Source organism: Budorcas taxicolor, chromosome X (genome assembly GCF_023091745.1).
Source record: "Budorcas taxicolor isolate Tak-1 chromosome X, Takin1.1, whole genome shotgun sequence".
In the NCBI taxonomy this organism is placed as follows: domain Eukaryota; kingdom Metazoa; phylum Chordata; class Mammalia; order Artiodactyla; family Bovidae; genus Budorcas; species Budorcas taxicolor.
In genome coordinates this window covers 131,077,923-131,090,595 of record NC_068935.1, presented here as the reverse complement: position 1 = coordinate 131,090,595, position 12,673 = coordinate 131,077,923, and the positions used below count along the sequence as shown (strand labels likewise).

At 43.6% G+C, this 12,673-nt stretch overlaps 1 protein-coding gene across 1 annotated transcript in view; it reads left to right on the top strand.

Moving 5' to 3' along the window:
• LOC128069669 (epidermal growth factor-like protein 6) overlaps window positions 1–12,673 on the top strand; it is a 220,378-nt gene that overhangs the window by 175,499 nt on the left and 32,206 nt on the right. Inside the window, exons 3-5 of the mRNA XM_052662784.1 lie at window positions 4,584–4,676; window positions 8,464–8,583; window positions 11,361–11,480. Coding sequence (XP_052518744.1) covers window positions 4,584–4,676; window positions 8,464–8,583; window positions 11,361–11,480 — 333 coding nt within the window. The remainder of the gene's footprint in view (window positions 1–4,583; window positions 4,677–8,463; window positions 8,584–11,360; window positions 11,481–12,673) is intronic.

Genomic DNA, 12,673 nt, shown 5'->3' with positions numbered 1-12,673 from the left:
CCATGGTGCACACAGCCAATCACATTCTCACCACTTTTGTGGCCAGTATTCATACCAGAGGCCTGAAAAGAATTGAAAGCCAGATGCTAAAGGGCATTTCCAACACACCGCTCCCACTGCATGTTTGGCAAGCTGAAGAGACGGTCCGCCCACCCTCTGCCCCCGTCAAATGTTGACACAGTAAATGGCAATGATTTTTGCATCTATGATCTGTATCATATTACATCCAATCGGCATGGTCCTTCTTGATGGTAAAGTCATATGCTCCTCGAAGCACCAGGTAACAGGCTGGTTAGTCCCTGATCACCAGGCCTCTGATTTCTAAGCCGTGGGGTGCATGGTGATGCGACAGGAATGCATGCCAACTTGCCTGAACAGGCAGAACCAGGCTCCAGCCTGTGAGGGTGCAGTCTGCCCCAGCCTTCACCTCCACTGACTGATCAGCCCTCAGTCCTTCAGAGGCCCTGCCTCTATGCCAGAGCTTTCTAGATCTCAGCCTCTGCCCTGCTTAAATCTGTTCCCAGGGCAGGGTCTGCTTCACTCAATATCGTTAGCCTTCAGGTATGGGTCACTTAGTGAGATATGGGATAACGAGCCAGAAAGAGTGGGTAAAGAGTGGATAAACACTCCAGAAAGATGGAGGAGTTTGCAGGGAAATTAGACAAGAGAGCTTCCTTTATCTAAACCACACTTAAATCTCAGACCATTTTAGACATAAACGGAATTTCCCCATGCCATAGATTGGCTGTTCCCATCACAGATCCAAAGTTACCGTAAATCAAAAACGTCTTTCTGGAGTGCTGACCTCCAAACGGCAAGGGTATTAATATTCACCACGTCTCCTCTCTTCTCTTTGGCATTTATCCTGGGCTTTCCTGTCTGGACTACATTGAAAATTACTTTCCAGGGAGCAATCAGAGGTCTTGGGGGCTTAAAAAAAAAGGTTTATTTTTCTAACATTTAGAGTTAAAGCTGCATCTCCAAGAACATAACCATAACAAAATATCCCTGGAAATCCAATTCTATCTCGTTTGCCTCCAAGAGTAGAACTTTGGTGGGAAGCGTGTTTCCCCCTACCTTCTTTCACTTACGATCTACTTCAAGCCTTGAAATGTTTCCCTGTTCAAAGTTCTACACTGACTGCTTGGTCATTCAAAACTATTTCAGTGTCTAACATGTTCACACTATTACATGCAGAAGGAGAAACAAAGGTGAGTGTTTATATCCCTGTTCTGAAAGCACTGAGCCTCAGATAGTAGATAGAAGTGAAACATAGAAGCGAAATATCTGGCTAGTTATTGAATATGGTGAAGATATCAGTTTCGTGGGAGAAGCCTGCCAGAGTTCTGCGGAGTTCTCAGAGACGAGCAGAAGTTCACGTCTGGCTGGAGAAATCTGTACAAGCTTCTGGAAGGAGGGGCCCTACAAGGTAGTCCTTGAAGGATTGTTAGGATATTAAGCATTGGAGTGGCGGGGAGGGGTGCCGCAGGGTGGGGTAACAATAGAGGAGGGGTGAAAAGTGCAGAGTAGGTCAGAGAAGAGCAGGCAGTCTGGTTTGACCTCATCGTTGCCTGGGTTCAGGGAACGGAGTAAGACTAAAACAAGGCCGAGGCCAGATCATGGTTATGACCCCTGTCCTGGATTCAGGAGCCAACAGAGATAATTTGATGACTTCTAGGCAATGAAATCGGTCCTGAATATTCGTTGGAAGGACTGACGCTGAAGCTGAAACTCCAATACTTTGGCCACCTGATGCAAAGAACTGACTCGTTGGAAAAGACCCTGATGCTGGGAAAGATTGAAGGTGGGAGGAGAAGGGGACAACAGAGGATGAGATGGTTGGATGGCATCACCGACTCGATGGACATGAGTTTGAGTAAGCTCCGGGAGCTGGTGATGGACAGGGAAGCCTGGTGTGCTGCAGTCCATGGGGTCGCAGGGACAGCCACAACTGAGCCACTGAACTGAACTGAACTGCAGCGATGCATGGCATGATCAGAGCTCTACTTCTGGAATATCCCTTTAATGTCTCATGGGACCTTGATATTCTAGGAGCAGTACCTGTGAAGGTGATTCTTGCACAAATATCCCGTTGAGAGGCACTTGGGGGAAAGCTGTAAGGGAGTGAGGGAGCTGGGGAAGAAGCGAGGCAAAGATGTGGCTTCAAGAGAAGTTTGGCGTCATCCTGATCCCACAGGGAGCTCTGGAGTGTTAATTGCACCACAGCATTTGTCCTGCCCAGAAACCAGGGGCTAGACTGTTAGACCCGTGTATCAGCCAAGCCCTGGTCACAGCCTGAGATGAGGAAAGTGAAGAGAGAGAGGCATGTGACAAATCTCCCAGACATCTATGGGCAAAGTGGTTCCCAGCAGCTGGATAAATATTGGCTTGGCCAAAAAGTTCGTTTGGGTTTTTCTGTAAGCGACTGTAGAGAAACCAAAACACACTTTTTTGGCCAACCCAATACTTAGTCGAGGAACTTGGTGGTAGAAACAGGGATAGAGGGGTAGGATACCCTGGGTGATTGTTTGGGGAACAAGAATAGAGACAGCTGAGATTTTGAGTCCAGGTAGCTGGGAGATGAAACGTGACATTAGCAAAGGTAAGGTTGGGTCAAATGGGAACATGCCGGAGTCTTTAGGAACAGGCTTGCCTAGGGGTGGGCCTTCTATGAGCCAGAGAATCAATGTGCAGAGAAGTAAGCAAGCATTTCTGGCAATTGCTGAGTCATCCTTTCATATGCTGGCTGTTTCTGGAACTCCTAGTAGATCCAGAAAGTGTGAGAGTCCATGATTGCCTACCGGCCTAGTTTCTCTCTCATTCATTGCTTTTTCTCTCATTCCCCTTCATGTCTTTGGGCTCTCGCATTTTCCTCTCTTCCTATCCACAGCGTTTTCTCCCTGTCTCCTCCTTATGAGCCAGACTCAAACTTTCCACCATCTTTGACTACACTTTCTTGCCCCCAATCCAATCTGTTACCCATCCTATCTTTGTTTCTCCTGCCACTTCAGCCATCCAACAAATATTTATTGAGTTCCTAGTTTGTGTCAGTTGTCTGGATACAGAAGTGGATAAAACAGAAAACCAAATGCTGCCTTTGGCATGCCTCCATCACCACCACTATCGCCATCACCATCATGCGTGTGGTTCCCATCCTTGGGACCGGAGGCAGCGTCTCCCTGCCTCCAACCTGTGCTATGTTCATTTTGTCTGATAACACACAGAATTTTGAAATTTTGATCATACAAAAGAGAAAGGGGGAACTAATACAGAAGAGAAAAACAAAAAAACAGTAGAAAGGGGGAGAAGGACCTTGGCCCAGTATAACTATGGAGTTTCTCCCAGCTCACAAATCATAGTCCTTTTGTTAAATCTTTTGTGTTTACATACAAAACTGGCTAATTGCAATGTAGGAGGCTTTTTGTTTCCTTTGAATGCCGCTGGAGGTGTGGCAGTGCTAGGCAAAGTTATGGTCAACTTGTACTTGTGGGGTGAAAGGGGGTGAGGAGATGGGGGCCGGGGATGTAGTTCAGAAGCAAAGCAGTATTTTAAAGGTGAAAATAAACTGGAGAGGAAGCAGATCACCCTCTGTATTGTATGTCACCTTGGATTTCTCTGCCACACAGAAGGCGGCTAAGTTTAACATGTGTGCATTTCACTGGGCTGACTACCCCTGTTTTTTTTAAATTTCTTTTCTGAAATACAGTTGACTTACACTGTTGTGTTGATTCGTGCTCTACAACAAAGTGATTCAGTTATACATATATACTTGTATTCCTTTTTCATATTCTGTTCTCTTATGGTTTATCAGAGGATACTGAATGTAGATCGCTGTGCTCTACAGTAGGACCTGTTGTTTACTCATCCTATGTGTACTAGCTTGCATCTGCTACTCCCAAACTCCCAGCCCTGCCCTCTCTCATCCTCCCTTCCCGTCGGCGGCCACGAGTCTGTTGTCTATGTGTGTGAGTCCATTTCTGTTCTGCAGATAAGTTTATATGTCTCATATTTCAGATTCCACATGTAAGAGGTATCATAAAGTGTTTGTCTTTCTCTTCCTGACTTACTTTAATTAGTATCATAATCTCTCTAGGTCCATCCATGTGGCTACAAATGGTATTATTTTATTCTTTTTCATGACAGAGTAATAGTCCATTGTATATATGTATCATGTCTTTTTCATCCTTTTACCTTTCAGTGGCTATTTTGGTTATTTCCATGTCTTGGCTATTGTTGATAGTGCATGTATGTATCTTTCCAAATTAAACTTTTGTTCAGATAAATGCCCCATAATGGGATTGCAACTCTATTTTAGCTTTTTTGAGGAACTTCCATACTGTTCTCTCTAGTGTCTGCACCAATTTACATTCCCACCCACAGTGTAGGAGGGTTCCATTTCCTATATACTCTTTCCAGCATTTATTATTTGTAGACATTTTGATGATGGCCATTCCGCCTGGTGTGAGATGATACCTCATTGGAGTTTTGATTTGCCTTTCTCTGATAATTAGCCATGTTGAACATGTTCTCATATACCTATTGGCTCCTATTCTTTAATTGTCAAAATACCTTTTCTTCCACAGCTCTGTGTGAACCTGGATGCAAGTTCGGTGAGTGTGTGGGACCAAACAAATGTAGATGCTTTCCAGGATACACCGGGAAAACCTGCAGCCAAGGTCAGTACTAGAGACCACGGTGGTAATACAGACCTACCCCAGAGCTTTCAGAATCAACTCAGGCAGCGCAGTGGTGTTTGGGACACAGTATAGCAGTCAGGATTCTGTAGTTTATAACTCCGATCTTCAAACGACAGTGGTTTCACAATGAGATTTTTCCATTAATCTCTTCTAGAAAAACGTCAGTCATTCTGATGCTTTTGTTAGGATGCCAGATGAAAAACATTATTTTCCCTCAGAACAAATAATATTTATTGTTTTTTTTAAGCTAAGGAAGCAGTGCATATATTTTATTTAAGAAAATCCAACAAAACAAAAGGATATAAATTAAAAAGTGAGAGTGAACACCCACAGTCCATCCTCCACCCGTAGCTAAGAGTTTGACCGCCATCTCTGCAGTTTCTTTTCTGTTATAGTTACAAATATGGATATTTCTCATGGGCATTTTTGCATGTCAGCACATAGAGAGCTGTCTCATACTTTTTAAGGCTGTATCCTAGTCCCTAGAGCAAATGCTTGTGTCATTTACGTAAAAATACTTTAACCACTATTATAAAAGTTATCCCCAACGTTTTGCCACTACGAATAGTGCTATAACAGTCATTGTCCTATGCATATCCTTGCACCTTTGAGTATTTTTATAGGGTAAATATCTAAAAATGGAATTGTTGGGTTGAATTGCATGCATATTTTTATTGTAATGGATATATTTTAAAAGGCAATTTAGTCATATGTTTATCTGAAGATATGTTTATCTGTTTATCTGAAGACATTAAAGCAGTTATAATATTAAGAACAGTGGTTCTTAAGGTGGCCAGTTTTGTCCCCTAGGAAGACTTGCCAGATACAATACATATCCCTAGTTAGATTTAAATCTTATTGTCAAAGGCAATTTCACATAAACAACAAATAATTTTATAGTGTATGCATGTTGCAAATATTGTATGGGACATATGTACACTGAACAAATATTAGTCATTTTTCCGAAATTCACATTTACCCGGGCATCCTGTATTTTTAATTGATAAATCTGGAAGTCTTACCCCCGAGGTCATCTGGCGGTTCCTGGAGACTTTCGGAGGGGTTACTACTGGCATCTGGTGGGTAGAGCCCAGGTGAACATCTATAGTGCACACAGCAGCCCCCCACTAAGGGTGATCTGGCCCCAGATGTCCACAGTGTGGAGGAGCCCAGGCACCAAGAAACCTGCGCTAATTAAGAAAGGGTCCCCAGTTCTATAACACAGTTAGGCAAAGAGCAGCAAATCCAGGTCAGCTGCCCTTAGGAAAGAGCCCTGCCAGGGTTCTGGAAGGGAGAATGGAATTCCAGAGAAAGCCAGGGCTCTGCCCCACTCTGTCCCCCTGCCCCTGGCTCACTGCCAAGGCCAGAACTCACATAGCCTTTCTCTGTGCTGGCAGACCTGCAGGCTCAGGGGGGAGCCTCTAGCTTTCCTGTCCCAACCCCAGGACAGGGGCCAGCACCACCAAGGGGCTCCTTAGAACCCTGTCCAGAAGGCTTGAGGGAAGTGCGGCAGGAGCCATGCTCTCAGAAGTAATAATTCAACCATGTCCCTTACCAGAGCTTTTCCCACCAGGAGACCTGGTTTTCCATGTCTTGGATTCTGTACCAAGATCCCTTCTCAAGAGAGTTGGAATGGAGAAGGTGTTTTTTCATGCTGCTTTTCAAGTCCTGGCAAAATATTCACTTTGAGGGAGTGTCCAGTTGGCTCAGATGTGGGGCTGTCTGGCTTTTCCCCACAGCCTCCCTGCCCCAGGGCCGCCTGATCAAAGTCCATGTATATCCACTGATGGCCACAGGCCTCAACTCAACTGATGTCTTTCCCCAAAATGCTTCTTCCAAGAGACGCCTCTGACTTAGGGCCAAGTGATGGACTATCCCTGGCTTTCCCATTATGTCCAACCAGCATTATTTAATTCATGCATTTGAAGCAGTTAGGATCCATACAGGAGATGGTAGTGTACAGAGGACTGGCATGGAGAAGGGGGTTCAAGTGTCCAGATAATGTGCTGGAAAATCTCCTTGTAAGGTTCTTTTCAGAGGTGAAAGCAGACACTTACTTATTTTCCAGAATGGCCTTTGCCTGTTACTGTGCTGAATTTTGGTCTTACATGGAATTTGGTTCTTTTCTGCTTTCTATATCTGCCTTGGGAGAGTTACAACATGTGGCACCCACATCAACACGTGCCCAAAGATGAAACCCATGATGGCTTTCCAAGTTTTTTTCCTTATGTATCATTTTTTATTTTAATAAAAGCTACTTCATTCTTAATGTTTCATGTTTTAAACCCTGAAAAGCTCGGAGAAGAAAGTCCCTCTCAATCTCCCCAGGAGGTAACCATTATAAACGTGTAGAGCCTGGTCTCCCAGGGTTTTTTTCTTTTCCTGCCTGTGCCACAGCGCTCACAGGATGTTAGTTGCCCAACCAGGGACAGAATACGGACCCCAGCTGTGAAAATGCTGAGTTTTAACACTGGAATGCCAGGCAATTTCCCTAGGCAATTTTCCCTATGCTTATTTTTAAAATGTCGTATCTATATACATAGTTTTGTAAGCTTCTTGTGTGACAGCATCCTCTGAGCACCTTTACATGGGATTAAATATTGTCCTGTGACCTGACCACAGATAATAGCTGCCTAGCAGGACTCCCTCAGGAAAGGTGTGAGACAAGACCATTTGGCCATCATGAGGCTGCTCAAAATAATAACTGAAAGGAGCCTGTGCTGTTGGCACCTGTCACGGACTACCTGGAACAGCATTAAAGGCAGCGGTATCTAGATTATGTTTTAACTTTTTATTCAAGTAGGAAACACAAAATTGTACACCTGTCAACAATGTACAAGTCCGTGAATGTTCACGAACACCCATGTAGCTGGCATTCAGATCAAGAAATGGAAACTCAGCCTCCCTGAAGACCCCTCATGCTCCCCTCCATCACTTGCCCCTAGCCCCCAACAAGGCACTGTACCTTGTCTCTCACACCACAGAGTCATTGTGCCTGGATTTGTTTTGTTTCTTTCCCTCATGCCTGGTTTTCAGTGTGCACATTTGTGTCCAGCTTCTCCCAGTCAGTATCATGTTTGTGAGTTTCATCCACAGTTGTTTGGACTTGTGGTTTGTTCAGCCTCACTGCTGTATAGTATTCGATTGCATGAGTATACAAGTCATTTATCCATTCTTTTGGGAGGAGAGATTTGGATTCTTTCTGGTTTGAGGCAATTCAGAATAGTGCTACTGTGATCATTTTAGCATGTGATTTTTTGGTGGTTTAGTGGCTCAGTCGTGTTCAACTCTTTGTGATAGCCCGCCAGGCTCCTCTGTCCATGGGATTCTCCAGGCAAGCATACTGGAGTGGGCTGCCATTCCTTCTCCAGGAGATCTTCCTGACCCAGGGATTGAACCCAGGTCTCCCGCATTGCAGGCGGATTCCTTACTGCCTGAGCCCCCAGGGAAGTCCGGTGGGCATGTACCCATGTCTCTGTTGGACATTTGCCCAGGAGTGGAATGGCTGGCTCACGAGTGTCTGTATCTAGCTGCCACACAGTTTTCCAGAGTGGTTGTGCCTATATTTGCATTCCCTTCAGCAGTGTACGATGATTCAGTTTGCTCCACATCCTCACCAGCGCTTTAATGATGGTCGGAGAAGAGGCGAGTCACCACCCTTGGTACCTACCTCCACAGCTGGGGTCCAGGGAGGTCAACCCCGTTTCACATCTGGGTGTTTCCTCCTTCAGTTCACCTTTCTCCATTTTCTGACTGCCCCCTGCAGATGTGAATGAGTGTGGATTCAAACCCCGGCCGTGCCAACACAGATGCGTGAATACACACGGTAGCTACAAGTGCTTTTGCCTCAGCAGCCACATGCTCCTGCCGAACGCCACATGTCCCAGTAAGTTTCAGCAGCTGGCCTGCTCTCAGTCACTCCAGAGGCTTGACTTTTGCCATTTAATGCTTGGGGCAAAGTTAAAGTAAGTTATTGGAGGGGAACCCCACCCGCAAAAGGACTTTCACATTACCCAAGACTAAAACATCTTGTGCACATATTTTTTTCAATTTATTTATTTTTTAATTGAAGGATAATTGCTTTACAGAATTGTATTGATTTCTGCCAAACATCAACACCAATCAGCTATATATATATATGTATATATATATATATCTATATATATATATAGATATATGTTCCCTCTCTCTAGGGCTTATTTTTAATTGTAGTAAAATATGTATATTGTGCAATTCACCATTTTGACAATTTTAAGTGTACTTCAGGCGTTCTGTAATTTCACAATGTTGTGCAAACCATCACCACTCTTCAGAATATCTCCATCACCCCAAAAGGAAACCTGTCCCCATTAGCAGTCACTCTCCACTCCTCTTCTCCTCCACCCCAGCCCTGCATTCTGTGTCTCTGGATTTGCCTGTTCTGGCTTCGTTGTTTTTTAAATAAAAAGACTAACTGAGGAGAAAGATAAATTGAGTCTCTCTATATATACAAGGATGAATTAGAATTCTTCATGAAAAAAATAAGCATACTGAAAATGTAAGCATATTGTTTCAGGAAGGTGATAAATCTCAGGACATCCGTTCTTCCCACCAGCTATCTTTCTCACGCCCCTTGCCCCACGCTCAGAGATTAGTGACTCTTGTTGGAAGTCCATTCCAGTTCACATTCCTGGAAAGAAAAGCCCTTCTCTGATAAAGAGAACCCATATCCTGTGGGAGCCTAAATGTCTATATCCATTCATTTATTGAGAAGGAAGTCTTTTCAGGTTTTATGTTGCAGCTGAAAAGCAAATCCATCTGCCCTACTGCCCCCACCAAGCCCACAGCTTGTGCCTTCTGCCAGCTTCCCGTGGTTGCAGGGTCCTCTGACTCCCCAGCCTATCCTGGGCTCTCCCTCAGTTTTAAAATCCAAAATATGGGCTTGTGCATAGCTCACTTCCCCCACCCCTGCCTCACCCTTGAGCTGCTTGCCTCACTTGGCAAAATGCCCCAACACCACTAGGGTCTCCATTAGCAAGCATGCTTAAGAGATAAAGCAGGCATTCAGAGAGTCTTAAAAAAAATTTTTTGAGTATTAAATAAAATATTTATTATAAATTAAACAGAAACCCCCAGGAAACAAATATGTACCTTAATGAATTCTTATAAAGCCAGCGTCCATATAACCACTAGCAAATAGAACTTTGCCAGAACTACCCCCTTCACCCCCCCAGCCCCTTGGGAACAACTGTCCACGGTTTTCTAGTCATCACTTAACATTTTAAAAAAGATATATGCTAATGGATGTTTCTGAAACATTCCACAAAAGCCTAATTAGTGCCAAAAATGATATCTTTCTCCAAATGGAAGAATAAAATGAGGCAAATTTTGAAGATTAATTTTGAAAGAAGACAACTAAAGAGAAAAGGAATAAACTAGAAATATAACCATTGGTCAGTGTTTGCTACATTACCGTGGCCTGTGTGTCTGTCCTGGTGCCCGCTTTGTCTGTTACTCTACATGTGAGGGTTGCCTCTGCCTCCCTGTTTATAGCTTATAGTGGCCAGGTGGCCCTGAATGTCTCTCATGGATGCTGATTTTATTTACCCAGCCCTTTGCAGTCTCTTTTGTCCAGCAGGTTGACTGGCATGTTATAGATGCGGGCGTATAAAGAGAGGATATTCACTGTGCTCCCCTGTTAAAGGCACTTTTGATCCATATATACTGGAACCCTACTAGGGATATGTGTTTTTGTGAGACAAGGTCTATTTAGCAATGAGTGACAGAAAAATCGAACTAAATTATCTTTACTTTTAAAAGCTGGAGGCAAACAGCTCCAGAACAGGTCAGCAAGGACTCAGCCTCTGCCATCTTCAGGGTATTGATTTCATCCGCATGCTTGTGGCCTTGTGGTCACAATATGGCTGCCCTAGCTCCAGATATCACACACACATCAGAGGTTGGCAAGACAAAGGGAAAAGGAACGATGCCAGGAAACAAACACCTCTTTTATGTCCATCCATTTTGTCACGCAGCACCATCTTTTCCAGAAACTCCAGCAGACTTATCTTAATATCTCTTTGGCTATAACCGAATCATATGGCGACTCCCTTGTTGCTGCATGGGAAGCTAGGGAAAAGATGTGGAACTGTCTTTTCAGCCTCAGTAACGGGAATTGCTTTTGGGTAGCTGATCAGCCTTATCTGCTGCATGTTTTAATACACACACCTACAAGACAAGGTTTTGTTGATTTGAGTGACTCTGATGGAGGCTAGATATGAATGGAGAGATGGGTAGAGTTGGCATTTTTTTACCCTATTTATTCAAATGAATCATCTCCATCAGAGGCTGCATTTCAGCCAATAGTAGAGACCAGTCAGGTGATGTAAAGGAGGTTATATAGGAAGAGAGAGAGATGCCGTCTTTGGTGACTTAGGGGTGCATGCTCTGCCTAAAGACAGTCAGGTGCAATTCACTGGCCAACAGAATCAACCATGGGGCCACCAAGACACCACCCCTGCACAGGTTCCATTTGGATCTCCATCTGGGACTCAGATGATGAAGCTTATCCTCTGATACCATTCCACGTGTTACATTGCATGTCTCAAGGGTCAGGGATCGTTCCTTAGTGAGCATTTTTTATCATCTCCTGGGGAAAAGGCTAACCCGTGCCTCTTTTCGCAGACTCTTGGACGTGTGCCATGACCAACTGCCAGTACGGCTGTAAAGACACGGAAGAGGGGCCACGCTGTCTGTGTCCATCTCCGGGCCTCCGCTTGGCCCACAATGGAAGAGCTTGTCTAGGTAGAGTGTCCGGAGTTACCTCCTCCCCTGACTTCTCCCTTTACTCCATTCCTCCTTTTTCATCCATCACAACCTACTTGTGGACTAGACATCGAAAGTTCCTGAAATGACAGATTTATGTCCATTTCCATGACAACATTTATAGCACGTATGTTCCAGACACACTTTGCCGTGCTAGAGAAAACACTTCTCTATAATTTGTTGGGTTCCCTGACGCCATAATAGAAAAAGATATAAGTAATTTTATTTTTGTATATTTACCCTGCACTTTTTACTTCATCTACCAAGTGGTATATACTTGTAGTGTATTTAACTATATTGTACCAAAGATAGATAATATTATGGCAAAGTTAACACATAGCATTAATATGGGATGTCAAACCAAACAGAATGTTGAAAGAGTTCTTAATCTTTTTTGATGGAAGCAAGCAAATAGCACTATGATTTAATATTCTAACTTCTGGACTACAACAGAAATATTTTTCAGCTGAGCTGGTTGGTGTTTATTTACCATAAATGTATTGATACATAACTTGATAAACCACATTTAGAAAGCTCACCCAAATAGATCCCAAATCAGTTAACCACTTTAATAAGAAGTCTGTATAAATTAAGATTTTGGTTCTGCTCTTTGAGAGGAGGCAAATATTTAATTCAATTCACAGGGTTTAGTGCTCTTCAGTAAAATCAGATTTATGTCAAGGCTAATTCTTGACCAAACAAATCCAAGTGTTCACCCACCTCTTTGATGTGTTGAGGGCCATTTGTATCGAAGGAGAAACTTGATGTATATAAAAGTGATCCCTGAAAAATAATTTTGGTCAATCCAACACTTACTCGTTAATTATATCAAGAATGCAAAAAGAACAACAAGCCAGCACCAAATTTCTTGTTTAACCACTGTTCCAAAACGATGGTTCCAAATTTACTTGATTTGACATCTGAAAGTTAAGGCAAAGTCTGAGTCTTAACGGTTTGGTCAGCATAGCTGTCAGCCCCTCTGTGATGTGGCTTTCCATGGTAGCAAAGGAAGGAAGCCTCTTGTCTCCTAAGTTGCATCATGGCTTCATTCCACTTGACCCACCATTTATGTATCACTACATTCTTTAAAAACCGTGTTTCTAGGCTTTGGAGCAATATGACAAGATTTGGAGGCAGTTGCTAATGAAATAATTCTTTTGAAAAATACAAGC